General features: G+C 41.8%; 1 protein-coding gene across 1 annotated transcript in view; it reads left to right on the forward strand.

Annotated features, from left to right (window-relative positions):
* LOC136886202 (macrophage migration inhibitory factor) overlaps positions 1–26,157 on the forward strand; it is a 30,739-nt gene extending 4,582 nt beyond the window's left edge. Inside the window, 3 exon segments of the mRNA XM_067158935.2 lie at positions 24,448–24,594; positions 24,596–24,621; positions 25,965–26,157. Coding sequence (XP_067015036.1) covers positions 24,448–24,594; positions 24,596–24,621; positions 25,965–26,061 — 270 coding nt within the window. The 3' untranslated portion in view covers positions 26,062–26,157.
* Positions 26,158–26,512: the final 355 nt, after the last annotated feature.

Raw genomic sequence — 26,512 nt, forward strand, 5'->3', positions numbered from 1 at the left:
AATTATTTTAAAGATATACTGCGGTGTAAATTACTACGGTATATAAAGTACTATGGCATGAGTTATTTATTCATTAAATCCCAAAATAGTGTTATATTACATTTTTCCAGACTACATATGGCTCCAGTTCTTATTTGAAGGTAGTTTATGTTCTCACAACAGATGGCAACAGAATGTCCAGTTCGGTCGAGGCACTGCACTCTTGAAATAGAACCATAGCCGACTACAAGTACAAGCCGGAGTGTTGTAAGTTTGGCAACGTCCAGTGGAGGCCAAGGTGAAAGCGCGGGATCTATCCGTGTATGTTGATGTGTAGTGAACTTCGTCTCGTGTTTCGTTTATTTTTTCACGGAGATAGGTTCGAGTATATATAACAAGATAAGTGATAGAATAAGCATATGCAGAGCCTATTATCGAAATAATGTGAAGGCTAACCAGGGGTGAATAGCTTGATATTTGAAGGTGCTCAAATACGTCAGTCTCCTGTCGGTAGATTTACTGGCACGTTAAAGAACTCCTCCGGGAAAAATTCCGGCATCTCGGCGCCGCCCAAAAGCCGTAAAAGTAGTTGGTGCGACGTTAAATCAATAACGTTATTATTTGTGATGGTGCGGACTGAATTTGCCTTATTAATAAAATGTTTCGTGTATTTGCAAATGCCCAGAAAATGTTGTGTTCCCATGTATCGTAACAACTATAGCATTAAAAAGTGTTTTGTTACCTCGTTTAGTTTTCCTTAAGACGAGGAAATAAAAGAAAAATGGATTTGTCATTTTAAACGGGATAGTTGGGAACCTGGGCAGGATTCAGTCGTATGCATAAAACATGTCACACATGTAATTCTTTCAACAGGTGATAAAATTTGTGACAGTAAAGTCAACGTAACTATACTATCATCTAAACCTAATGAGCTTCTCCCTGATGCATGTCCAATTATATCCCAAAATTTTCCAAAATATTTATCATCGAAAAGTGTTAAAAGAAAAGATCCTCGTGTCGGCAGATTTACTGGCACGTAAAATAACTCCCGAGGGACTAAATTCCGGCACCTTGGCGTCTCCAAAAACCGTAAAGCAAATAACATTATTATTATTATTTGCACTAAAAGGAGAAAGAGTTAGGCCCTACTCAAAAAGTTTCGTTTGTAACTGTGAAAGCAAATTATTACTGTCAAGAAACTTTCAAAGTGATAACTTAGAAAGAAGGTTTAGTCAGCTAATTGGTTGTAACTACAATGTTACTGCACTTCAGGTCCTAGAAAGTGAGATGAAAATTAGGATTAAGGGGGTTCTAGGGTTGAGGTGGTGGTGGTATGGAAAAGTGAGGTTTGGCTGTAGCCAATTAGAAATGTCTGATTCCATCAAGACAGGTGTTATTGGGCTCAATATGGAACTAATAAACAAGTTAGACTCACATTTATCATGTGAATTTATTTTGTGGGCATTTTGAGATGTCAGGGGTAATATTCTGTACATTTCTGGGTATACAATAAGGATAGTATCCAGAAGGATAAGCTGTGACACTTGTTTAGGTCTCCTGCAGAGTAATGAAACAGGTGATCACTATTTTGAAGAACTTCAGAGAGGTGGGTTAGTGGTGCCATCACATTGTATTGTGTGTATCTGCAGAACAGTGGTATACGAAGACCATCTGGGTTGAGAAAATTATAAAGAATGATTTCTGTTCTCTCTATCCTGAGCTGCTTTAGGAAGAGATGACAATCAACAGTTCTGGTTTGAACGCCATCATTGTGGGCGTGACAATAATGGTGCGATAGATTGTTTAGTGTCTACATTTTCCAGTGTCGTGTTCAATAAGTGCTGAAAGCAAATGAAGAACACGGGTTATGTCAGCAGTGAGGATAAAAACACTAAGCGGAGGAAGTTATCGACGCTCCACAATAATCGAGCTTGTGAATACTGTCCGTAAAGTGTTTTGTTTTTATTCATGTTAAACGTGTATTTCTAACATCAGTGAATGCATTTAAGTAGTATAATTGGACAGTTCTGGCGCCTCCGCCGCATCCTCCGCCGCCCGCCTCCTCCGCCGCCGCCTCCTCCGCCGCCTCCTCCGCCGCCGCCGCCGCCCGCGGGAAATTTGAATTTTGGCGGGAAATTTGAATTTTGGCGGGAGATTTGAATTTGTAAACAAAGCCACGTGCTTTTTGACAGCTGTCATCGACAACAACGCATCGCTAACCTCACTGCTGCCATCTTGACGGGCCTAAACCTCACTAGTGCCAACTTAACCTCACTAGCATGAGGTAAACAAAGCCACGTGTTTTTTGACAGCCACGTGCTTTTTGACAGACAACAACGCATCGCTAACCTCAGTACTGCCATCTTGACGGGCCTAAACCTTAGTGGTACCAACTTAACCTCACTAGCGCGAGGTAAACAAAGCCACGTGCTTTTTGACAGCCACGTGCTTTTTGACAGATTTGTAAACAAAGCCACGTGCTTTTTGACAGACAACAACGCATCGCTAACCTCAGTACTGCCATCTTGACGGGCCTAAACCTTAGTGGTACCAACTTAACCTAACTAGCGCGAGGTAAACAAAGCCACGTGTTTTTTTGACAGCCATGTGCTTTTTGACAGATTTGTAAACAAAGCCACGTGCTTTTTGACAGCTGTCATCGACAACAACGCATCGCTAACCTCAGTACTGCCATCTTGACGGGCCTAAACCTCAGTAGTGCCAACTTAACCTAACTAGCGCGAGGTAAACAAAGCCACGTGCTTTTTGACAGCCACGTGCTTTTTTGACAGCTGTCATCCGCCATCTTTAAACCACAGAGCACTGTGCTGCCCTCTTGCGTCACCTGTCATCGGCAGTGCTGCCATCTTGACGGGCCTAAACCTTAGTGCTACCAACTTAACCTCACTAGCTCGAGATAAACAAATCCACGTGCTTTTTGACAGCCACGTGCTTTTTTGATAGCTGTCATCCGCCATCTTTAATCTATAGAGCACAGTGCTGCCCTCTTTAGCTACTTACCTTTGAAATGTGGTGGCGGATAATTTGAAAAATGCTTTTCGACAAGCAGCCATCTTTAATCCAGAGAGAACAGTGCTGCCCTCTATGCGGTGACGGCAAATTGAAAAATTCCACGTGCTCTTGTTTGAAAACAAACTCACGTGCTTTTTTGACAGCTGTCATCTGCCATCTTTAATCTATAGAGCACAGTGCTGCCCTCTATGTGGTGGCGGTAAATTCCACGTGCTCTTGTTTGGAAACAAAGCCATGTGCTTTTTTGACAGCTGTCATCCGCCATCTTTAATCAACAGAGCACCGTGCTGCTATCATGCGGGCAATTTCATCACCTATCACCCGCCATCTTTAATCTACAGAACACCGTGCTGCCCTCTTTATGGCTACTACCTTAAGCATGTAGTAGCGGGCAATTTGAAAAGTTCTGTTAGCTATCATCCACCATCTTTGAGCACCGTGCTGCCATCTTTAGCTAGATACCTTTGAAATGTGGTGGCGGCAAATTGAAAAATTCCACGTGCTCTTGTTTGGAAACAAACTCACGTGCTTTTTTGACAGCTACCATCCGCCATCTTTAATCAACAGAGCATAGTGCTGCCCTCTTTAGTTTGAAATGTGGTGGCGGTAAATTCCACATGCTCTTGTTTGGTAAACATAGCCACGTGCTTTTTTGATAGCTGTCATCCACCATCTTTAATCTATAGAGCACAGTGCTGCCCTCTTTATCGTAGTAGATGTAAATTCGTCACAGCTGTCATCCGCAGTGCTGCCATCTTGACGGGCCTAAACCTTTGTGCTACCAACTTAACCTCACTAGCGTGAGATAAACAAATCCACGTGCTTTTTTGACAGCTGTCATCCACCATCTTTAATCTATAGAGCACAGTGGTGCCCTCTTTAGCTACTTACCTTTGAAATGTGATGGCGGATAATTTGAAAAATGCTTTTTGATAGCGGCCATCTTTGAGCACCGTGCTGCCCTCTTTGTGGTGGCAGGCAATTCCACGTGACAGCAGCCATCTTTAATCATGAGAGCACCGTGCTGCCCTCTATGTGGTGGCGGCAATTTGAAAAATTCTACATGCCCTTGTTCGGAAACAAACTCACGTGCTTTTTTCTGACAGCTGTCATCCGCCATCTTGCATCACAAACCTCAGTGCTGCGCTCTTTAGCTAGATACCTTTGAAATGTGGTGGCGGCAATTTGAAAAAATCTATGTGCTCTTGTTTAGTAAACAAAGCCACGTGCTTTTTATGACAGCTGTCATCCACCATCTTTAATCAATAGAGCACTGTGCTGCTATCATGCGGGCAATTTCATCACCTGTCATCCACCATCTTTAATCTACAGAGCACCGTGCTGTCCTCTATGTAGTAGCGGGCAATTTGAAAAGTTCTGTTAGCCGTCATCCGCCATCTTTAATCAAGAGAGCACCGTGCTGCCATCTATGTGGTGGCAGCAAATTCCATGTGCTCTTGTTTAGTAAACAAACTCACGCGCTTTTTTGTCAGCTGTCATCCGCCATCTTACATCGCAAACCTCAGTGCTACACTCTATGTGGTGGCGGATAATTTAAAAAGAAAAATTCTACATCAGTCCTCTCTCGACGCTAATTGCACAAGATGGTGACTATACATGACTCCTTAAAGGTGCTTATGCAAGATGATCGCTATACATAGACGCCCTTGGGATGCTTGCGCAAGATGGCGGTTATACATGGCTCCTTTTGAAATATGGTGGCGGATAATTTAAAAAGAAAAATTCTACATCAGCTATCTCTCGACGCTAATTGCACAAGATGGTGGCTATACATGACTCCTTAAAGGTGCTTATGCAAGATAACCGCTATACATAGACTCCCTTGGGATGCTTGCGCAAGATGGCGGTTATACATGGCTCCTTATGAGACGCCCTAGAGATGCTTGCGCAAGATGGCGGTTGCTCTTATGAGGTGGCTTAAGGGTCCTTGCACAAGATGACTAGAGACGCCCCTAAGGATGCTTGCGCAAGATGGCGGACACAAGATGGCGGCTATACACAACTCCTTTTGAGACGCTTTAAGGGTGCTTGCGCAAGATGGCTGCTGCTCTTAGCTTAGAGGCTAACGTGTCATGCTAGTTCGATTCATTAAATTTGGGGCTTAAATGCAAAATGTTAAATATCTCGAAAGCAGTGCATCGTAGAGCAAAACGGACAAAATTTTTCTGACCAATGATTTAACAGCTGCTGTTATGCATGCGGTGGAGGGCAATTTGAAATTCTATGTGCTTAATCAACAGAGCACCCTGCTGCCCTCTTTAGCTGAAATGTGGTGGTGGATAATTTGAAAAATTCTTTTGACAGCTATCATCTTTAAAACAATGGCGACTATACATAGGCTGTTAAGGCCTTATCATGCTCCTCCTCCTCCTCCTCCCCCTCCTCCTCCTCCTCCTTCTCTACCTCCTCCTCCGCCTCTTATGTCAAGGCATAGCTTTATATCGAACAAGTTTAAACCTGCATCGCGAAGGCAAGCGTGTGCAGCGATAACATTATTGTGCATGTTTAGACTTTCGGAACATAAGAAGAGTAGAATCAAACGCTGTACTCGATACGACATGTGATCAGAACATTGATTGATGCGTTCAGAAAACAAAATAAGTGATCAAGACTAGAATCGAACACTGTGCTCAATACATCATGTGTTTAGAATATGTCATGGGATACCCTTGTTCTAAGAAGATCAGATTGAAACATAACAAGACTAGAATAGAACACTGTAATCGATGTTGTTAACTTCAACATGTGATCAGAACATTGATTGATGTGTTCAGAACACAAAATAAGTGATCATGACTAGAATCGAACACTGTACTCGATACAACATGTGATCAGAACATTGATCGATGTGTTCAGAACACAAAATAAGTGATCAAGACTAGAATCGAACACTGTACTCAATACAACATGTGTTTAGAACATGTTAGGGGGTACCACAACCTCATCGATCGCTATCAGCAAGAACGCTTGTACTTTGTTAAGTGTAGAAAATTAATCTTTATTGGTAAATGGTTTTATGTTCAGAACAAGGAATGGAACCTAGGGGTTACGTCTTACCTAATAAAATCCCTGAGGTGCGATGAGTTACGTTTTTTCGAACTAGTGTTTGGAACACTGAACTTTTCAAGATGGCAAGAGTGAGGTTAGCAATGTTCTGTTGTTGGATTTTAAATTCCGCGCTATAACATGCATAAGGTGGTAGCCTTGAGGTTTACCGCCGTAAAGATGGTAAGAGTGAGGTTAGCAATGTTCCGTTGTTGGATTTTAAATTCCTCCGCTCTAACATGCATAAGGTGGCAGCCTTGAGGTTTACCGCCGTAAAGATGGCAGCAGTGAGGTTAGCGACGCTCTATTGTCCTCCAAAGTGAGGTTAGGGTTCGTCAAGAAGACAGCTGTCAGAAAAAAGCACGTGGCTATGTTTACCAAACAAGAGCACGTGGCCGTGACGTCACGGTCACGTAGTATGTTGCCTCAGCATGCAAAGTTCAATGTCTACACCTACGTAGTAAACATTCTGCTATGTTCACAAGATTTTTTACACATAACTATTCTTTATTCTTTAAGTTCATGCACATAGGCTATGCTAAGATAGCAGCACAAACACATGCGAACTTTGTACATTCTAATGGAATAAGTTTAGTACTGTGTGCATCATGGATACATGATGTGTGCACGCATTTAAACTTGACTATACGTAATGCTGCTGCTTTGTTTACAAGATTTTTATACATTGCTATTCTTTATGCTTTAAGTTCATGCACACACAAGCGATAGTCGTACGCTCTGGCAGGAGAAGTTTAGTACGATAGTCGATGCATACATTATCGATAGGTGATGTGTACACGCTTTAGAACATAGCTCTTCTTTGTGCATTAAGTCGATGCATGTAAAATCGATAGGTTATGCTATGATAGCAGCACACTAACACGATTTTAGCACAATCTAGTGGAAAAAGTTTAGTATGATAGTCGTTTCATGCAAAATCATTAGGTAATGTGTACACGCTTTGAAACAAGGCTATTCTTTGTACTTTAAGTTAATGCGTCTTAGTTATGCTAAGATAGCAGCACAATTTACCTGAAGAAGTTTTGTACGAGAGTCGATACATGCAAAATCGATAGTTGATGCGTACACGCTTTGAAACATGACTATTCATTGTACTTTAAGTTCATGGGTATATATAGGTTATGCTAAGATAGCACCACAATCTAGCGGAAGAAATTTAGTACGATATTTGATGCATGCAAAATCAATTAGTAATGTGTACACACTTTGAAACATGGCTATTCTTAGTACTTTAAGTTCATGTGTATAAGTTATGCTAAGATAGCAGCACAATCTAGCGGAAGAAGTTTAGTACGATATTTGTTGCATGCAAAGTCGATAGTTAATGTGTACACACTTTGAAACATGGCTATTCTTTTTACTTTAAGGTCATGCGTATAGGTTATGCTAAGATAGCAGCACAATCTAGCGGAAGGAGTTTAGTACGAGAGTCAATGCATGCAAAATCGATAGGTAATGTGTACATGCTTTGAAACATGGCTATTCTTTGTTCTTTTAAGTTCATGTGTATAAGTTATGCTAAGATGCCAGCACAATCTAGCGAAGAAGTTCAGTACGAGATTCGATGAATGTAAAATCAATAAGTAATGTGTACACGCTTTGAAACATAGCTATTCTTTGTACTTTAAGTTCATGTGTATAAGTTATGCTAAGATAGCAGCGCGACCTAGCGGAAGAAGTTTAGTACGATATTTGTTGCATGCAAAGTCGATAGGTAATGTGTACGCGCTTTGAAACATGGCTATTCTTTGTACCTTAAGGTCATGTGTATAGGTTATGCTAAGATAGCAGCACAATCTAGTGGAAGAAGTTTAGTACGAGAGTCAATGCTTGCAAAATCGATAGGTAATGTGTACACGCTTTGAGACATAGCTATTCTTTGTACTTTAAGTTCATGTGTCTTAGTTATGCTAAGATAGCAGCACAATCTACCTGCTGAAGTTTAGTACGAGAGTCGATACATGCAAATTCGATAGTTGATGTGTACACGCTTTGAAACATGACTATTCATTGTACTTTAAGTTGATTGGTATAGGTTATGCTAAGATAGCAGCACAATCTAGCGGAATAAATTTAGTACGAGATTCGATGAATGCAAAATCAATAAGTAATGTGTACACGCTTTGACACATGGCTATTCTTTGTACTTTAAATTCATGTGTATAAGTTATGCTAAGATAGCAGCACAACCTAGCGGAAGAAGTTTAGTACGATATTTGATGCATGCAAAGTCGATAGTTAATGTGTACACGCTTTGAAACATGGCTATTCATTGTACTTTAAGGTCATGCGTATAGGTTATGCTAAGATAGCAGCACAATCTAGCGGAAGAAGTTTAGTACGAGAGTCGATGCATGCAAAAACGATAGGTAATGTGTACACGCTTTAAAACATGGCTATTCTTTGTACCTTAAGGTCATGCGTATAGGTTATGCTAAGATAGCAGCACAATCTAGTGGAAGAAGTTTAGTACGAGAGTCAATGCTTGCAAAATCGATAGGTAATGTGTACACGCTTTGAGACATAGCTATTCTTTGTACTTTAAGTTCATGCGTCTTAGTTATGCTAAGATAGCAGCACAATCTACCTGAAGAAGTTTTGTACGAGAGTCGATACATGCAAATTCGATAGTTGATGTGTACACGCTTTGAAACATGACTATTCATTGTACTTTAAGATCATTGGTATAGGTTATGCTAAGATAGCAGCACAATCTAGCGGAATAAATTTAGTACGAGATTCGATGAATGCAGAATCAATAAGTAATGTGTACACGCTTTGAAACATAGCTATTCTTTGTACTTTAAGTTCATGTGTATAAGTTATGCTAAGATAGCAGCACGACCTAGCGGAAGAAGTTTAGTACGATATTTGTTGTATGCAAAGTCGATAGTTAATGTGTACACGCTTTGAAACATGGCTATTCTTTGTACCTTAAGGTCATGCGTATAGGTTATGCTAAGATAGCAGCACAATCTAGTGGAAGAAGTTTAGTACGAGAGTCAATGCTTGCAAAATCGATAGGTAATGTGTACACGCTTTGAGACATAGCTATTCTTTGTACTTTAAGTTCATGCGTCTTAGTTATGCTAAGATAGCATGGGTATAGGTTATGCTAAGATTGCAGCACGATCTAGCGGATGAAGTTTAGTTCGATGGTCGATGCATGTAAAATCGATAGGTGATGTGTACACGCTTTGAAACAAGACAATTCATACTGCTGCTCTGTTCCCAAGACTTTTAAGCATAGCTCATCCTAATGCTGCTCTTAACGACGTCGAGCTAAGGATTGATTACGTGACCGTGACGTCACGGCCACGTGCTCTTGTTTGGTAAACATAGCCACGTGCTTTTTTCTGACAGCTGTCTTCTTGACGAACCCTAACCTCACTTTGGAGGACAATAGAGCGTCGCTAACCTCACTGCTGCCATCTTTACGGCGGTAAACCTCAAGGCTGCCACCTTATGCATGTTAGAGCGGAGGAATTTAAAATCCAACAACGGAACATTGCTAACCTCACTCTTACCATCTTTACGGCGGTAAACCTCAAGGCTACCACCTTACGCATGTTATAGCGCGGAATTTAAAATCCAACAACAGAACATTGCTAACCTCACTCTTGCCATCTTGAAAAGTTCAGTGTTCCAAACACTAGTTCGAAAAAACGTAACTCATCGCACCTCAGGGATTTTATTAGGTAAGACGTAACCCCTAGGTTCCATTCCTTGTTCTGAACATAAAACCATTTACCAATAAAGATTAATTTTCTACACTTAACAAAGTACAAGCGTTCTTGCTGATAGCGATCGATGAGGTTGTGGTACCCCCTAACATGTTCTAAACACATGTTGTATTGAGTACAGTGTTCGATTCTAGTCTTGATCACTTATTTTGTGTTCTGAACACATCGATCAATGTTCTGATCACATGTTGTATCGAGTACAGTGTTCGATTCTAGTCATGATCACTTATTTTGTGTTCTGAACACATCAATCAATGTTCTGATCACATGTTGAAGTTAACAACATCGATTACAGTGTTCTATTCTAGTCTTGTTATGTTTCAATCTGATCTTCTTAGAACAAGGGTATCCCATGACATATTCTAAACACATGATGTATTGAGCACAGTGTTCGATTCTAGTCTTGATCACTTATTTTGTTTTCTGAACGCATCAATCAATGTTCTGATCACATGTCGTATCGAGTACAGCGTTTGATTCTACTCTTCTTATGTTCCGAAAGTCTAAACATGCACAATAATGTTATCGCTGCACACGCTTGCCTTCGCGATGCAGGTTTAAACTTGTTCGATATAAAGCTATGCCTTGACATAAGAGGCGGAGGAGGAGGTAGAGAAGGAGGAGGAGGAGGAGGGGGAGGAGGAGGAGGAGGAGCATGATAAGGCCTTAACAGCCTATGTATAGTCGCCATTGTTTTAAAGATGATAGCTGTCAAAAGAATTTTTCAAATTATCCACCACCACATTTCAGCTAAAGAGGGCAGCAGGGTGCTCTGTTGATTAAGCACATAGAATTTCAAATTGCCCTCCACCGCATGCATAACAGCAGCTGTTAAATCATTGGTCAGAAAAATTTTGTCCGTTTTGCTCTACGATGCACTGCTTTCGAGATATTTAACATTTTGCATTTAAGCCCCAAATTTAATGAATCGAACTAGCATGACACGTTAGCCTCTAAGCTAAGAGCAGCAGCCATCTTGCGCAAGCACCCTTAAAGCGTCTCAAAAGGAGTTGTGTATAGCCGCCATCTTGTGTCCGCCATCTTGCGCAAGCATCCTTAGGGGCGTCTCTAGTCATCTTGTGCAAGGACCCTTAAGCCACCTCATAAGAGCAACCGCCATCTTGCGCAAACATCTCTAGGGCGTCTCATAAGGAGCCATGTATAACCGCCATCTTGCGCAAGCATCCCAAGGGAGTCTATGTATAGCGGTTATCTTGCATAAGCACCTTTAAGGAGTCATGTATAGCCACCATCTTGTGCAATTAGCGTCGAGAGATAGCTGATGTAGAATTTTTCTTTTTAAATTATCCGCCACCATATTTCAAAAGGAGCCATGTATAACCGCCATCTTGCGCAAGCATCCCAAGGGCGTCTATGTATAGCGATCATCTTGCATAAGCACCTTTAAGGAGTCATGTATAGTCACCATCTTGTGCAATTAGCGTCGAGAGAGGACTGATGTAGAATTTTTCTTTTTAAATTATCCGCCACCACATAGAGTGTAGCACTGAGGTTTGCGATGTAAGATGGCGGATGACAGCTGACAAAAAAGCGCGTGAGTTTGTTTACTAAACAAGAGCACATGGAATTTGCTGCCACCACATAGATGGCAGCACGGTGCTCTCTTGATTAAAGATGGCGGATGACGGCTAACAGAACTTTTCAAATTGCCCGCTACTACATAGAGGACAGCACGGTCCTCTGTAGATTAAAGATGGTGGATGACAGGTGATGAAATTGCCCGCATGATAGCAGCACAGTGCTCTATTGATTAAAGATGGTGGATGACAGCTGTCATAAAAAGCACGTGGCTTTGTTTACTAAACAAGAGCACATAGATTTTTTCAAATTGCCGCCACCACATTTCAAAGGTATCTAGCTAAAGAGCGCAGCACTGAGGTTTGTGATGCAAGATGGCGGATGACAGCTGTCAGAAAAAAGCACGTGAGTTTGTTTCCGAACAAGGGCATGTAGAATTTTTCAAATTGCCGCCACCACATAGAGGGCAGCACGGTGCTCTCATGATTAAAGATGGCTGCTGTCACGTGGAATTGCCTGCCACCACAAAAGAGGGTAGCACGGTGCTCAAGGATGGCCGCTATCAAAAAGCATTTTTCAAATTATCCGCCACCACATTTCAAAGGTAAGTAGCTAAAGAGGGCACCACTGTGCTCTATAGATTAAAGATGGTGGATGACAGCTGTCAAAAAAGCACGTGGATTTGTTTATCTCACGCTAGTGAGGTTAAGTTGGTAGCACTAAGGTTTAAGCCCATTAAGATGGCAGCACTGCGGATGACAGCTGTGACGAATTTACATCTACTACGATAAAGAGGGCAGCACTGTGCTCTATAGATTAAAGATGGTGGATGACAGCTATCAAAAAAGCACGTGGCTATGTTTACCAAACAAGAGCACGTGGAATTTACCGCCACCACATTTCAAACTAAAGAGGGCAGCACTATGCTCTGTTGATTAATGATGGCGGATGGTAGCTGTCAAAAAAGCACGTGAGTTTGTTTCCAAACAAGAGCACGTGGAATTTTTCAATTTGCCGCCACCACATTTCAAAGGTATCTAGCTAAAGATGGCAGCACGGTGCTCAAAGATGGTGGATGATAGCTAACAGAACTTTTCAAATTGCCCGCTACTACATGCTTAAGGTAGTAGCCATAAAGAGGGCAGCACGGTGTTCTGTAGATTAAAGATGGCGGGTGATAGGTGATGAAATTGCCCGCATGATAGCAGCACGGTGCTCTGTTGATTAAAGATGGCGGATGACAGCTGTCAAAAAAGCACATGGCTTTGTTTCCAAACAAGAGCACGTGGAATTTACCGCCACCACATAGAGGGCAGCACTGTGCTCTATAGATTAAAGATGGCAGATGACAGCTGTCAAAAAAGCACGTGAGTTTGTTTTCAAACAAGAGCACGTGGAATTTTTCAATTTGCCGTCACCACATAGAGGGCAGCACTGTTCTCTCTGGATTAAAGATGGCTGCTTGTCGAAAAGCATTTTTCAAATTATCCGCCACCACATTTCAAAGGTAAGTAGCTAAAGAGGGCAGCACTGTGCTCTATAGATTAAAGATGGCGGATGACAGCTATCAAAAAAGCACGTGGCTGTCAAAAAGCACGTGGATTTGTTTATCTCGAGCTAGTGAGGTTAAGTTGGTAGCACTAAGGTTTAGGCCCGTCAAGATGGCAGCAATGCCGATGACAGGTGACGCAAGAGGGCAGCACAGTGCTCTGTGGTTTAAAGATGGCGGATGACAGCTGTCAAAAAAGCACGTGGCTTTGTTTACCTCGCGCTAGTTAGGTTAAGTTGGCACTACTGAGGTTTAGGCCCGTCAAGATGGCAGTACTGAGGTTAGCGATGCGTTGTTGTCGATGACAGCTGTCAAAAAGCACGTGGCTTTGTTTACAAATCTGTCAAAAAGCACATGGCTGTCAAAAAAACACGTGGCTTTGTTTACCTCGCGCTAGTTAGGTTAAGTTGGTACCACTAAGGTTTAGGCCCGTCAAGATGGCAGTACTGAGGTTAGCGATGCGTTGTTGTCTGTCAAAAAGCACGTGGCTTTGTTTACAAATCTGTCAAAAAGCACGTGGCTGTCAAAAAGCACGTGGCTTTGTTTACCTCGCGCTAGTGAGGTTAAGTTGGTACCACTAAGGTTTAGGCCCGTCAAGATGGCAGTACTGAGGTTAGCGATGCGTTGTTGTCTGTCAAAAAGCACGTGGCTGTCAAAAAACACGTGGCTTTGTTTACCTCATGCTAGTGAGGTTAAGTTGGCACTAGTGAGGTTTAGGCCCGTCAAGATGGCAGCAGTGAGGTTAGCGATGCGTTGTTGTCGATGACAGCTGTCAAAAAGCACGTGGCTTTGTTTACAAATTCAAATCTCCCGCCAAAATTCAAATTTCCCGCCAAAATTCAAATTTCCCGCGGGCGGCGGCGGAGGAGGCGGCGGCGGAGGAGGCGGCGGAGGAGGCGGGCGGCGGAGGATGCGGCGGAGGCGCCAGAACTGTCCAATTATACTACTCATTTACTGGCGAGTGTGTTTCTTAGTACCATTTTACGAAGAGAGTGCATTTATCACAATCATCGTGTTGGTCTAAATGTAGTGAATATGGGTGAAGTAATTCAAAATCGGACACGTCCCCTTTTCTCTCGGCCTCCGCTTGACAGATAGATACAGCGTTGCCAAGAGCACCTTCCGGCTTTAACTGTAGATGGCTCTGAATAGAACGAATGAACGACCGGCACATGCACTGTTGGCAACATTGGCAACTAATTAAAGGATATACCTTTATATACAATACCGAAGAACCGTATGCACAATAGTAATGTATATTATCTAACACTACTTCGCCTAAGTCCCATTCTCTTAAAATGTTGTCTTTCAAGACAATGCACCGAACAACACGTACGTTCGACATATTGACACTCCACCTGGCCAGAGAGAAGACGTTACCTTCTAGGTGGCCCGCCCCTTCCCTTGAATGAAAACATCCCCTAGGTCCTGGCACTCCTTACACGACTACACGATAATAAATAATTATTTGAAAATATACTGCGGTAGGTATATACTATGGCATGGGTAATTTATATGTTAAAGCCAAAACTAGCGTTATTTTATTTCTCCTTAATGTCGATGTTAAACTACGGTATATCATTTTATCCATTGCACCGTAAAACCGAATGATATCAATATAATGATTCAGAACTATGACCGCATTTACAGCTGGGCCCACGAGAGTTGAAGTCTGGCAGGAGAGCGGCGAAAGCAGTAACTACGAAAAACGCTGCGTTGTCATAGTTACCTAAATCTGCAGCATATCACTCTTTCGTACAGGCTGAATATTTAATCAACTATGTTGGCCTAATGCAATTCAATAAACTTTGACCCGTCCCTAAGCTCGTGTTAATAATTCCGGCATTTATAACAGAACACGTCATTGCCAATAAATACTAAGTAGATTTCATATTCACCAATATGACTATAACCTCAACAAATGTACATATCAAATAGAGAATAGAACTGTACAACTAGCCACCGATTAACTTACAAAAAAGAAAATAACGAAAATAATATTCAGAAAACAAACATGTCAGTAATTACATAAAGCAGCAACAACTAACACAGTACCACTCCGAATAATATCACAAAAGTGACTGCGAACACGCCAACCCACGTGGCGATAGCATTCTTAAATGTGGCATCTCTGTTATTGTTGCCATAGCAACATAACATTTTCGAGCAGCGTTAGTCTACTTTTTCTCGCCGGTGGCGCTAAACGTTAGACTTCAACTCTCGTAAGAAATACGTAAGGATTGTCAGAGTATTTCTTAATTATTTCAGAGAGAATAAAAGTACGCCGTTTCTACTTGTCGGGTGGTATACTGGATCTACAGTACATCTCTCATAGATTTTAAGTGCATACAGGAAGTGAACTGGTAAGTATTGCTCAATAACATGTTGTTTATTTCAGTTTATTGTTTCGTTAGGTAGCAGGGTGCCAAGATCATGGCACAAATAACCAGTGGCGTGAGGTGAACATATTCATTGCCGTAGCTGCAAAAAATAGGTTTTTTTTTTAAATATAACCAATCGTAGCCCCTCTACACTCTCTAAAGTCAACCTTACCATTTTATAAGGCTGCATTTTTCGTGGAAAGGTCTACCTGAAAAAGATCTTTCAAGAATATTTTCAATCACAGGCTCGCATATACTTCCAAGTTGATATTCACGGCAGTGCGACACCATCATAACTTACTCTATAGCAGATTTTAAACAATGTACTTACACTTTCATCCGGTGAAGCTTCGTGATAATACAGTCATGATTTTCACAAAAATACACTGGGAATAACTATTTGCTTTTTACTTAAAAAGCCTAATCTAAACTAATCAGCAAAATTTAACTGGTATTTTACCGCTATTGAAGTTTTATAGTTCCACTCGCGTACTGAATGTACGCGCATCAACGACAAACGAGGGGAAATATTTGTCACGACGTATAACAGACGTTATATTCATGAAGAATGCCACAGAACTCATGAAATCTTCACCTATAATCCAGGAACACTACAAAAATTCACTATATACCACCATCACAGACAACCATTCGCGCTTAACTCTGTGTTCATACTAGGCAACCTAAATATTTTTCTGCGGCTATCGGAACACATACTCTACACGTGCCATCAATGAATTGCTCGAAAAAACTGTATACATGCCGAAACCCAAGACTAAAATATATTCTTCTGTATTACAATTGATTTCATATACTGGCTCTATTTTAATTAGCAAGTGGCTGTACTGTTAAGATGTTGATATTTTTCTTGCAGTCTCTAGTGTGTGGCGCTGAAGACTTCGAGTGTCAAGTATTAAAACTAACACCCCTTACCTAAGCTAGGTGGCCTGTCGCCGTAAATTGCTGTGGGGGGAGGGAGCACAGCTCCGCCTCGAGGAAGCTTCAAGTGCATGCGTCATCCAAGCGATCTTAAATTTCGCTGGGGGTGGCTTTCTTTTGCGCCGGCAAGGAAACCCAGCTCGCTGGAGAATCTGAATTGCGGTAGTGCGAGCGGACTGTCGAGACAGCTGTACTTCGCTTGGCTTAGATGTTCGCAATTTTTTAAACATTATAAAAAGCGTTCTAAGGAATAAGTAGAAAATGTTAATACAAAGTTCTTTACCCCAGCAGTGTACGCCACTGCAAAAAACATACATGACAGACAGACCACAACCACCACACAGAGTGCGGTATGAGTAGTGGGTAGCCTATTAAAATAAAAGCGACCGGGTGAGTTGGCCGTGCGGTTAGGAGCGCGCAGCTGTGAGCTCGCATCCGGCACTGTCGGCATTGAATAATATTTAATGCTGTACAACGGGGGTACGTAAACGAAATCTAACCCCATTCCTCGCGAGTTGAAATAAGGATTGGTTACCTTCTTTCTTTTTAATAAATTGCAAGAGGATTATGTGCCAACAATTAGGGGGAGTTTTACAGTAACTAGTGCTTTAGATGTTCAAGAGCATCATGCAAAATATCACTGCACCTACTCGACAATTCGGGTGGCTTTTGGAGAGTTGAAATTTTGTTACAGAAATGCATTTGTTTCCATGATTTGCATAATGAGCTGTAGTTACTGATGGTGTTGTACGGTATTTCTGTAAGGCAAATACTGTTATTCGTTGACATCTATTTATCTTATTTGCTGTCAGGAGTTTCATTATGCGCAATAATTTTGTAGTTTGTGCGTTTCAACCTGACGTTGATAAAATAATTCTCCCCTCGTTATTTTTCCACTCAAATTACAATTAGATTTACAGTAGAATCACATGATAACGTTGTTCTGATGTATAATTACTCATATTTTGAGTTAATTAGTTGCATTTTATGACGTTCGGCTTGTGATGTTTTTTAGGTGACTCAGAATAAACGCGCTTAATATTCCCCATAACCTCTCATTTCGCCCACCGATGTACGCCATGTTTCTTCTGGGTTACGGTTTGATGTAGTAATATTGTAGTTGGTCTTGATTAAACCATGTCGTCAACCTGTTCACAAATTCTCCAAGAAACTGTAATCTGATGTAATCTCTTGATGTGAATGGAAAAGCATCCACTTCTTTTCTTTTCTTTTCTTTCCTTTTATTTTCTTTTCTTTTCTTTTCTTTTTTTTCTTTTCTTTTTTTGCCTTGGTCTCATGGTCATAAATTTCCTCCATCAAGTTAAAAAAATATTCTACTTCAGAATAGTTCCTTGTAGGGACTGCTGTAATTGTCTCGTTACAAAAAATATTGCAAGCAGGACCCATGTTCTGCCTCTCTCTCTATGACTGATGGAAACACTGCTTTGTACTTACAGTAAGTCTAGAGGCACACTTCACTAACTTCTTGGACTAATTTTCTCAACACTGAAAACTTGGCTTTAAAAACTGAACAACCATGACTAACGATAGGATCAAATTTGGAATAGAAGAAGGTTTTAACTGCATCACACAGATTTAACCAATTAATTCTGACAGACTTAAGAAGATGAACAGTATGATGTAAAAAGTAAATAAAAGAATCACAGTTTGGGTTGGCCATCTTATAATTTAAACTTCCACCTAGAAGAGAAAACATGTTGCGATTTATCCTGTGTAAAGCGGACGGCATATAAGTGTCTGTTAATACCCCAATTAGAGTATGGTTCCAGCGTATGGAACCCTCACGAGGATTACTAGATACGAGAACTGGAAAAGGTACAAAGGTAGGCAACAAGATTTGTTCTGGGTCACATCTGACAAAGGAGTGGTGCTGCAAACTTTGAGCTGGAAAAATTTGGGAGTAAGGAGGTGAGCTACTCCGCTTAATGATATGTTCCGAGCTATCGGTGGAGAGATGGCGTGGAATGAAATAAGTATACAAGTAAGGTTGAATGGAGTTTTTAAATGTGGGAAATATCATAATATAAAGAAAAAGTAAAAATTCAAGAGGACAAAATTGGGCAAATATTTGTTTATAGGAAGAGTAAATAAGGATTGGAATTATTTACCAAGGGAAATGCTCGATAAATTTCCAACTTCTTTGAAATCATTTAAGGATCGGCTGGGTAATCGACTGATGGGTGTTGTATGTCCGGCGCTCCCTTCTCGCTCCGCCAGCCAGCTACACGCGCGCCAGTGTGTCATTATTCTAGCCTCGACGCGCAGCCCTCAGTGCGCGTGCCTGGACCGTCGTGTGTGTACTATAAAGAGGAACTCCCAGCCTGTCCAGTGCCCCACTTACCCCGGTGCCCAGCTCCAGAATACACCTTACGTCGAGCACGGAAGCTACTCCTCTTGAAAATGTGCTTCGGCCAGGTGGACTGAATTTCTGGCAGTACGAGGTCTCACCTCTGGCCACCGCTCCTCTTATTCCGCTGCCCATATCCAGTCATACTGTTACATGCCGTATATTCCCTAATTAATGCAAGCTCCCTTGGTTTCGCTAAGTAAGAATTCTTCCAACATGGAACTTGCTTTTATGAACTCAGCAAGGAAGGACTTTCAAAGACAGTTATGTCAGTGCTTCTGATAGTTCTCGACTATCAACTTTTCATATCAAAAAGACTATCTTTTCGAGATAGTAGTGTATGTAAATACTGCAAACTTGTATATAGTGTACAAAAGATAGATTCTTTCTCAAGATTCCTAATTCATTTGCTTCAAGTTAAATTTCAGTTTTATTTGTGTAAATAGTGTATTTGCATTTTGAAGCTTATAATAAAGTTGTGTTTTGTAAATCTCAACCTGGGTTACAACACAACTCTATGGCGACGAGGTAAAAAAAAAAAAAAAAAACGAACGCAACAAACACTCCACTTCATCGGCCCAAGTCACCAACTCTGTGGCGACAGGCTAATAACTTGCAATTCATCCACTCCTTCACACCGCGGTACAGCAAACTCAGTGCCCTCATACACTTAGACATTGGCGACGAAGTCAATCAGTGCTCAGTGTGTCGCCCACTCAACAGACATTCCACAGCTCTCTGTCGAGCGCTCCACCTGTGTGGCACGCTCCAGCGTGTTTGCTTGCTCTCTCTCTCACTCCCAGCATATACCGGCCCAGGTCGCGCCTACAACCAGTTCTGACACACAGCTCTCCTTGCTCTTTATTGCACGCATCTCGCAATGGCTACAGCTGAGCAACTCGCTACGGTATTCCAAGCCTTACAGCAGCAACAACAACAGTTTATGCAACAACAACAGGCAGCATTAATTCAGGCTATCCAAGCTATTTCGGTCTCTACACAGCCATCAGCTATTCCTCCGTTCTCTGCTTTTGATCCGGCTAAGGAAGAATGGTCAGTTTATTTAGCACGCTTACAACAGCATTTCATCTGCCATTCTGTCACAGATGATCAACGCCGCCGAGCACTATTTCTTAGTTCCGTTGGCAATGCTACGTGTGAATTACTACGTAAATTAGGTCCAGAAGAAACCCTTTCTGAGGTACCATTTGCACAGCTCCTGGCCCGTCTCACTGAACATTATGCCAAAGCTCCTCACATAGTGGCTGCTCGCTATAAATTTTTTCAGAGCAGAAAGCAACCCCATCAGACACATACTGAATGGATAACTGAATTGCGTGGTCTAGCTAAACCCTGCCAGTTCATATGCTCCAAGGACGGTTGTGGTTCACCCTACACTGATTCTCTCATTCGGGACATGGTAATTTTACATACTCCTGAGGACAAGATACGTTTTGACGCTGTCAAGCAGAGTAACCCTTCTTTAGAAGACGTCCAGCGTATTGCTACGGTTTATGAGCTTACTACCAAGACTGCCGCAACCATAGCTTCTCCACACGACGTTGCTCAAGTCTCGACTCAGGCCCGCAAGTCCTCTACTACAGTGAACCGCCCAGATAAGGCGCTCTCTACCAAGCATTCTCGCCAGGTTCCCTCTCGTAATGCTACAAGGAAGCCCAATTCTAAAAGCACCTCGAAACTCCTGCCTTCCTGCCGAGGCTGTTTCAAGCATCATGAACGTCGTGACTGTCGTTGTTTCAAAGCCACTTGTGAACGATGTAATAAACTTGGACACATTAAGACTGTCTGTCGGAGTTCGTTCCGCCCTGCTAAGACTCCTGCCGCACGCCCGAAGCATATACAGCCCCGCCAAGACATGGAAGTTGATCAGATCAATCTTATTCTTCCCACAAAGAATTCTCACAAGATCATCGTTCCTCTCGCATTCTCTACTCGATCTGTCAATTTTCAATTAGACACTGGATCACCTGTCTCTATTATTAACCTGGCTACCTACCACGACTTAGGTTCCCCTTCATGCTCTCCAGCTGACATCCAGCTTGTGACGTTTAACAAAAGGAAAATTGACATTAAAGGTCAAATCCAGCTTAAGGCTAGTTATAAAGGAATTCAGAAGGCCATTCCTCTTCTCGTAGTTAACAACTACACTGCATCCAACATTATGGGCATGGATCTCTTTAACTTATTTGGTTTCCAGATACATGACAACATTAACGTTGTATCTACATTGCATCCTACTTCTGACGTTACCGATCTCCTAAAGCAGTTTCCTGAAGTCTTCGACTCTCAGCTCGGAACAGCAAAAGACTATACAGCTCACATACAGCTGAAATCCGGAGCTAAGCCTCGCTTCCTCAAAGCACGTCCAGTACCCCTAGCACTTCAAGACCCGGTCACGAAAGAATTAGAAAGATGGATACAAACTGGCATTGTGGTACCAGTTACTTCTAGTCAATGGGCTACTCCACTAGTGGTAATCAAGAAACCTGATGGTAATGTTCGACTTTGTGGCGATTTTCGATCTACAGTCAACGCACAACTCGACACAGATATCTTTCCTATTCCACGTCCAGAAGACTTATTCCGTCGTCTCGCTGGTGGACAATTCTTCTCTCGAGTTGATCTTAAAGAAGCATATCTCCAGCTACTTTTAGATGAAGACTCTAAGAAATTTCTCACACTCAACACTCCTCTCGGACTGCTCCAGCTCCAGCGGCTCCCATTCGGTGTTTCATCCTCAGCGGCTATTTTTCAGCGCTATTTAGCTCACCTCACTGCCTCCATTCCCGGTTGTGCTAACTACCTAGATGATATTATTGTTACTGGAAAAGATCATCAGGAACATCTAAACAATCTACGCCTCCTTCTACAGAAATTGAAAGACAATGGCCTACGAGCGAATCTCGCTAAATGTACATTCTTTCAGCCTCAAGTTCACTACCTAGGACATATACTTGATAAGACTGGAATTCGCCCTAGTGCACAGAATGTCTCAGCTATCGTCAACATGCCACCACCTCAGAACCTCAAGCAGCTCCTGTCATTCATAGGCAAAGCCAACTACTATAATAAGTTCATTCCCCGCTTCGCTACAGTGGCAGCTCCATTAAACGCTCTACGTAAAAAAGGTGTTAAATTTCAACGGACTCCGCAATGCCAACAGGCATGGAACACCATCAACAACGCCTTAATCCAAGCTATACAACTCACTCATTTTCAGCCCGACAAGCTCATCACGCTAGCTACTGACGCTTCAGACTACGGTGTAGGTGCCGTTCTCTCCCAGAAGGATCGTCATGGACAGGAACGCCCCATCGCCTTCGCTTCGAAAACACTTAATGACCATCAACGTCGATACTCCCAGATAGAGAAAGAAGCTTTAGCCATCATCTTTGGTATTCGCCGTTTCAATGAATATCTCTATGGCAACCATTTCCTGATCATTACTGATCATAAGCCTCTCGTACACTTATTCCATCCTGGTAATAAAATCCCTGAGAATTCCCTCAGAAAGCTTCAAAGATGGTCCATGTTCTTTTCTGATTATTCCTATCAGATTGTCTATCGAGCCACATCCCAGCATTGTAATGCTGATGCCCTCTCACGCTTACCAGTTGGTCCTGATACTGCCTTCGATTCTCAAGAATCTGAATGTCTTCAGTTGGACATAGAACTTGAAGATACTGTATCCAGTTTTCCTATTGATGCTACCTGCATAGCTAAAGCTACGGATAAGGACAGTACACTTGCTACTGTGCGTACTTACATCCGCAACGGTTGGCCTCTTCAGAGCAATCTTCCTGCCCACCTTGCACCTTATCATCGTATACAGCATCGTCTCACGACTCGTGCTGGAGTCGTACTCCTAGAAGCAGGCACCATCTTCCGAGTGGTTCTCCCACTTAGCCTACGGAAACAAGTTCTCGAATTATTACACCAAAGCCATTGGGGTATCTCCCGAACGAAGCAACTAGCACGTCAACACTGCTACTGGCCCGGTATTGATGCCGCCATCGAAAAGCTCATCCGTCATTGTGAACAATGTCACCTGAATCAGAACGCCCCGTCTTCTGATCTAGTCTCATGGCCTCCTGCTACTACTCCATGGGAACGAGTTCACATCGATTTCGCAGGTCCTTTCCTCAATTCCATGTGGTTAATAGTCATCGATTCACTATCGCACTTTCCATATGTCGTGGATATGCATTCAACTACTACGACCGAAGCTACCATTCGTGCTCTACAGAAAATATTTACTACAGAAGGCTTACCTCAAGTACTCATTTCGGACAACGGACCTCAATTTACAGCTACTGCTTTTAAGAAATTTTGTACATATAATGACATTCGTCATATCCTAGCACCGCCTTTTCACCCTCAATCTAATGGTGAAGCTGAACGCTTTGTACAAACATTTAAGAGAAGTATGAAAAAAGCTGTCTCTTCAGGCTTAACTAAAGACCAAGCATTGCTCCAACTCTTAAGCAACTACAGAACTCTGGCCGGCGCTGATAATATCACTCCTGCACAGAAGCTCCATGGACGACCTCACAGAACTTTACTTTCTCTGTTGCAGCCTCTTCCGGCCCAGTCTCAGACCTCACCAACGAAGTTCTCAGTCAACGACAAGGTCTACACCCGGACATTCAGGTCCAACCCACTCTGGATACCTGGAGTCATCTGCAGATCTTTGGGTCATCGTCTCTACGAAATACAGACTACGGAGAAAAGTATCTGCCGCCATCAAGACCAGATACGTCTGCGCTACCGCCCATGTCCAGCTATTGATTCTATTGCTCAGCCAGATAAATCTATTGCTGAACGAGCTTTAGACCATTTAATAACCATGGGTTCCTTTCAGGACGAGCCAGCGCCACTCCGCCCGGTCCCAGCTCCGGACAATCCAACAGAGACATCAGCAGCTCCGGCCCAGCATCGCAGCCGCCGCCAGCGCCGCCGCCGTTTCACGCCGTACCGGCGTATTTAGGAGGGGAGGGTGTTGTATGTCCGGCGCTCCCTTCTCGCTCCGCCAGCCAGCTACACGCGCGCCAGTGTGTCATTATTCTAGCCTCGACGCGCAGCCCTCAGTGCGCGTGCCTGGACCGTCGTGTGTGTACTATAAAGAGGAACTCCCAGCCTGTCCAGTGCCCCACTTACCCCGGTGCCCAGCTCCAGAATACACCTTACGTCGAGCACGGAGGCTACTCCTCTTGAAAATGTGCTTCGGCCAGGTGGACTGAATTTCTGGCAGTACGGGGTCTCACCTCTGGCCACCGCTCCTCTTATTCCGCTGCCCATATCCAGTCATACTGTTACATGCCGTATATTCCCTAATTAATGCAAGCTCCCTTGGTTTCGCTAAGTAAGAATTCTTCCAACATGGAACTTGCTTTTATGAACTCAGCAAGGAAGGACTTTCAAAGACAGTTATGTCAGTGCTTCTGATAGTTCTCGACTATCAACTTTTCATATCAAAAAGACTATCTTTTCGAGATAGTAGTGGATGTAAATACTGCAAACTTGTATATAGTGTACAAAAGATAGATTCTTTCTCAAGATTCCTAATTCATTTGCTTCAAGTTAAATTTCAGTTTTATTTGTGTAAATAGTGTATTTGCATTTTGAAGCTTATAATAAAGTTGTGTTTTGTAAATCTCAACCTGGGTTACAACAATGGGGAATATAACACCTGTACGAAAGCCCTAACTGTAGATCAGTGGTTACTCATTGATTGTGTATTTGAATCAAAACTTTTGTTTATTTGCAAAACCGAATAGTTTTTATTAATATTTTCCACTTTTGTTCCAGTATTGTGTCGCTGTCGTGGTACCAGACACGCTCATGATGCATGGTACGAGTTCAGAGCCTTGTGGAATCCTCCGATTCGGTTGTATTGGCAGAATGGGAGTAGAGGAGAACAAGAAACTATCAGCTGCCTTGTTCCAACATGTGGAAAAAAAACATTGGTATAGCAAAAGACAAGTACGTATATCGTCTACGGTGATCTAGTTGTAAATATTAGTATTTGGAGCAAACTACGTTGTTCTTTCCTTGGTAATGTTTTAACAATGTACCAACTCAGGTAGGTTTTTGGCGACGATGGAATAGGCAAGAGGAAGTACAACTTTCTTAACCAAATGTAAAGAAACAAAAAATACTTAGCACTCATACATTTTCTCCGCCTCACGCAAAGCATAGAATCACGGATATGTTTTTGGGCTTACAAGACGAGAGATTGAGTCAAGATTCTGTGGTCATGGGGAGGGAAATGGAAAGTTTTGGGCATAGCACACTGCTCGGGAAGAGAGGAGGAGCGTGTAGAACGTTGTGGATTCTTCTTTCATCACTGCAGAGGGGAGAGAAGGTCATTAACCTTCTTCATGTCATAATGTACTTTTATATAATATGGATGAATGACCACAGTCATGAAATAGTGTTCAAATCAAATCAAAATCTCTTTATTTGTAAATGAGGTGTCTACCTCGGTGGCAAATGGTACACTAAAATACATCATTATCAAGCACTAAATTTTAAATTAACAAGAGAAGAAGAGAATTTTGCTAGAATACAATATTATACAATTTACGCTAACAATTTTTTCTAATAAACACACAGCTCATCTTTAATAAATTTGTATTCTTTACAAAATTCTACTTATAATATCTCCTGTACTTACAAACATAGTCAACTCATATACAGTATGTGGAATTACTTCAAATAATACTATACAACTGGTATAAGATTAACATTTACATTGCATTTATTTATTTATTTATTTATTTATTTATTTATTTATTTATTTATTTACCCATTTTGGAACCTAAGTAGCATAACGACCTGCTGCGTCTTAACCAGAGCCCCTTTTGTCACCACTTTTCAGAGTTCCTGTTTGGTGACAACGGACTTAGAAACGGCAGTCTAGATAACTACAGAAGTTTTTTCATTATGGTAATACCTGTAAATTCATTTTTGTCAATGCTTGTTCATATTATCACGTAACTCTCTATCATTGACAAGTTTACGCAACGTAAACAATAATGTTCATATATAATCATGTTTTAAGTGATTTGATAGAATCTGAGGATGTTCTTGTAGAATGAAACATGTCTTTCTTTGTATAACAGTGTGTAGTTTTACTGGTATGTCTATAATGTTATAATTTATATTGAATTTGCTGTGTGTTTCACAGACTGGAAAGTTTTTTGTTACATTTTACTAAGTTGACACTGAAAAGTATGGCCTCATTTTTAACAAATCATAGATAAGTAATATGGCGTTATATTCAAACAGCAAATAACTTACACATGCATCTCTTCTTTTTTTAGGATGTACATCACATTCTCCGATTCTAACCCTGCAAACGTTGGCTACAAGGGAACCACCTTCCACGAGATATTCAAGACAGACACTTCCGCCAAGTGATATATGTCTAATTTCAGTTCATTACAAGTAATACATCTTCCAAGTGTTCAACCGTGTATTTTTCAGAAAAAGGATAAATAAAAACATTTTAAACCATTCTGATAAAAATTCTGTACAGAAATAAAATAGTTAGACCTATAATGCTAAGTGTTTTTATGTTCCTTTTAATGCGAATACTGGAGTTTATGCATGGGCTGCAAGCACCCAGACCCACGATAGAGAGTTATTAAATAGAACAGTAGAGACTGAAGATAACCCAAGTATGGACAGTGGGGAAGTCTCTGTAGTAGCGAGATGTAAATTTACAGATGAGTTATTATTCTCCTACGGGATGTGACCAGTCTCCTGCAATACGGTGATCAATAATGGAGAGTACTCTTCGACCTTCATCAGCAACACAATATAGTTTTTCAATCCATTTAGTATTAAATCTATTTAGCGCACGTTTGCC

This window comes from Anabrus simplex, chromosome X (genome assembly GCF_040414725.1).
Source record: "Anabrus simplex isolate iqAnaSimp1 chromosome X, ASM4041472v1, whole genome shotgun sequence".
In the NCBI taxonomy this organism is placed as follows: domain Eukaryota; kingdom Metazoa; phylum Arthropoda; class Insecta; order Orthoptera; family Tettigoniidae; genus Anabrus; species Anabrus simplex.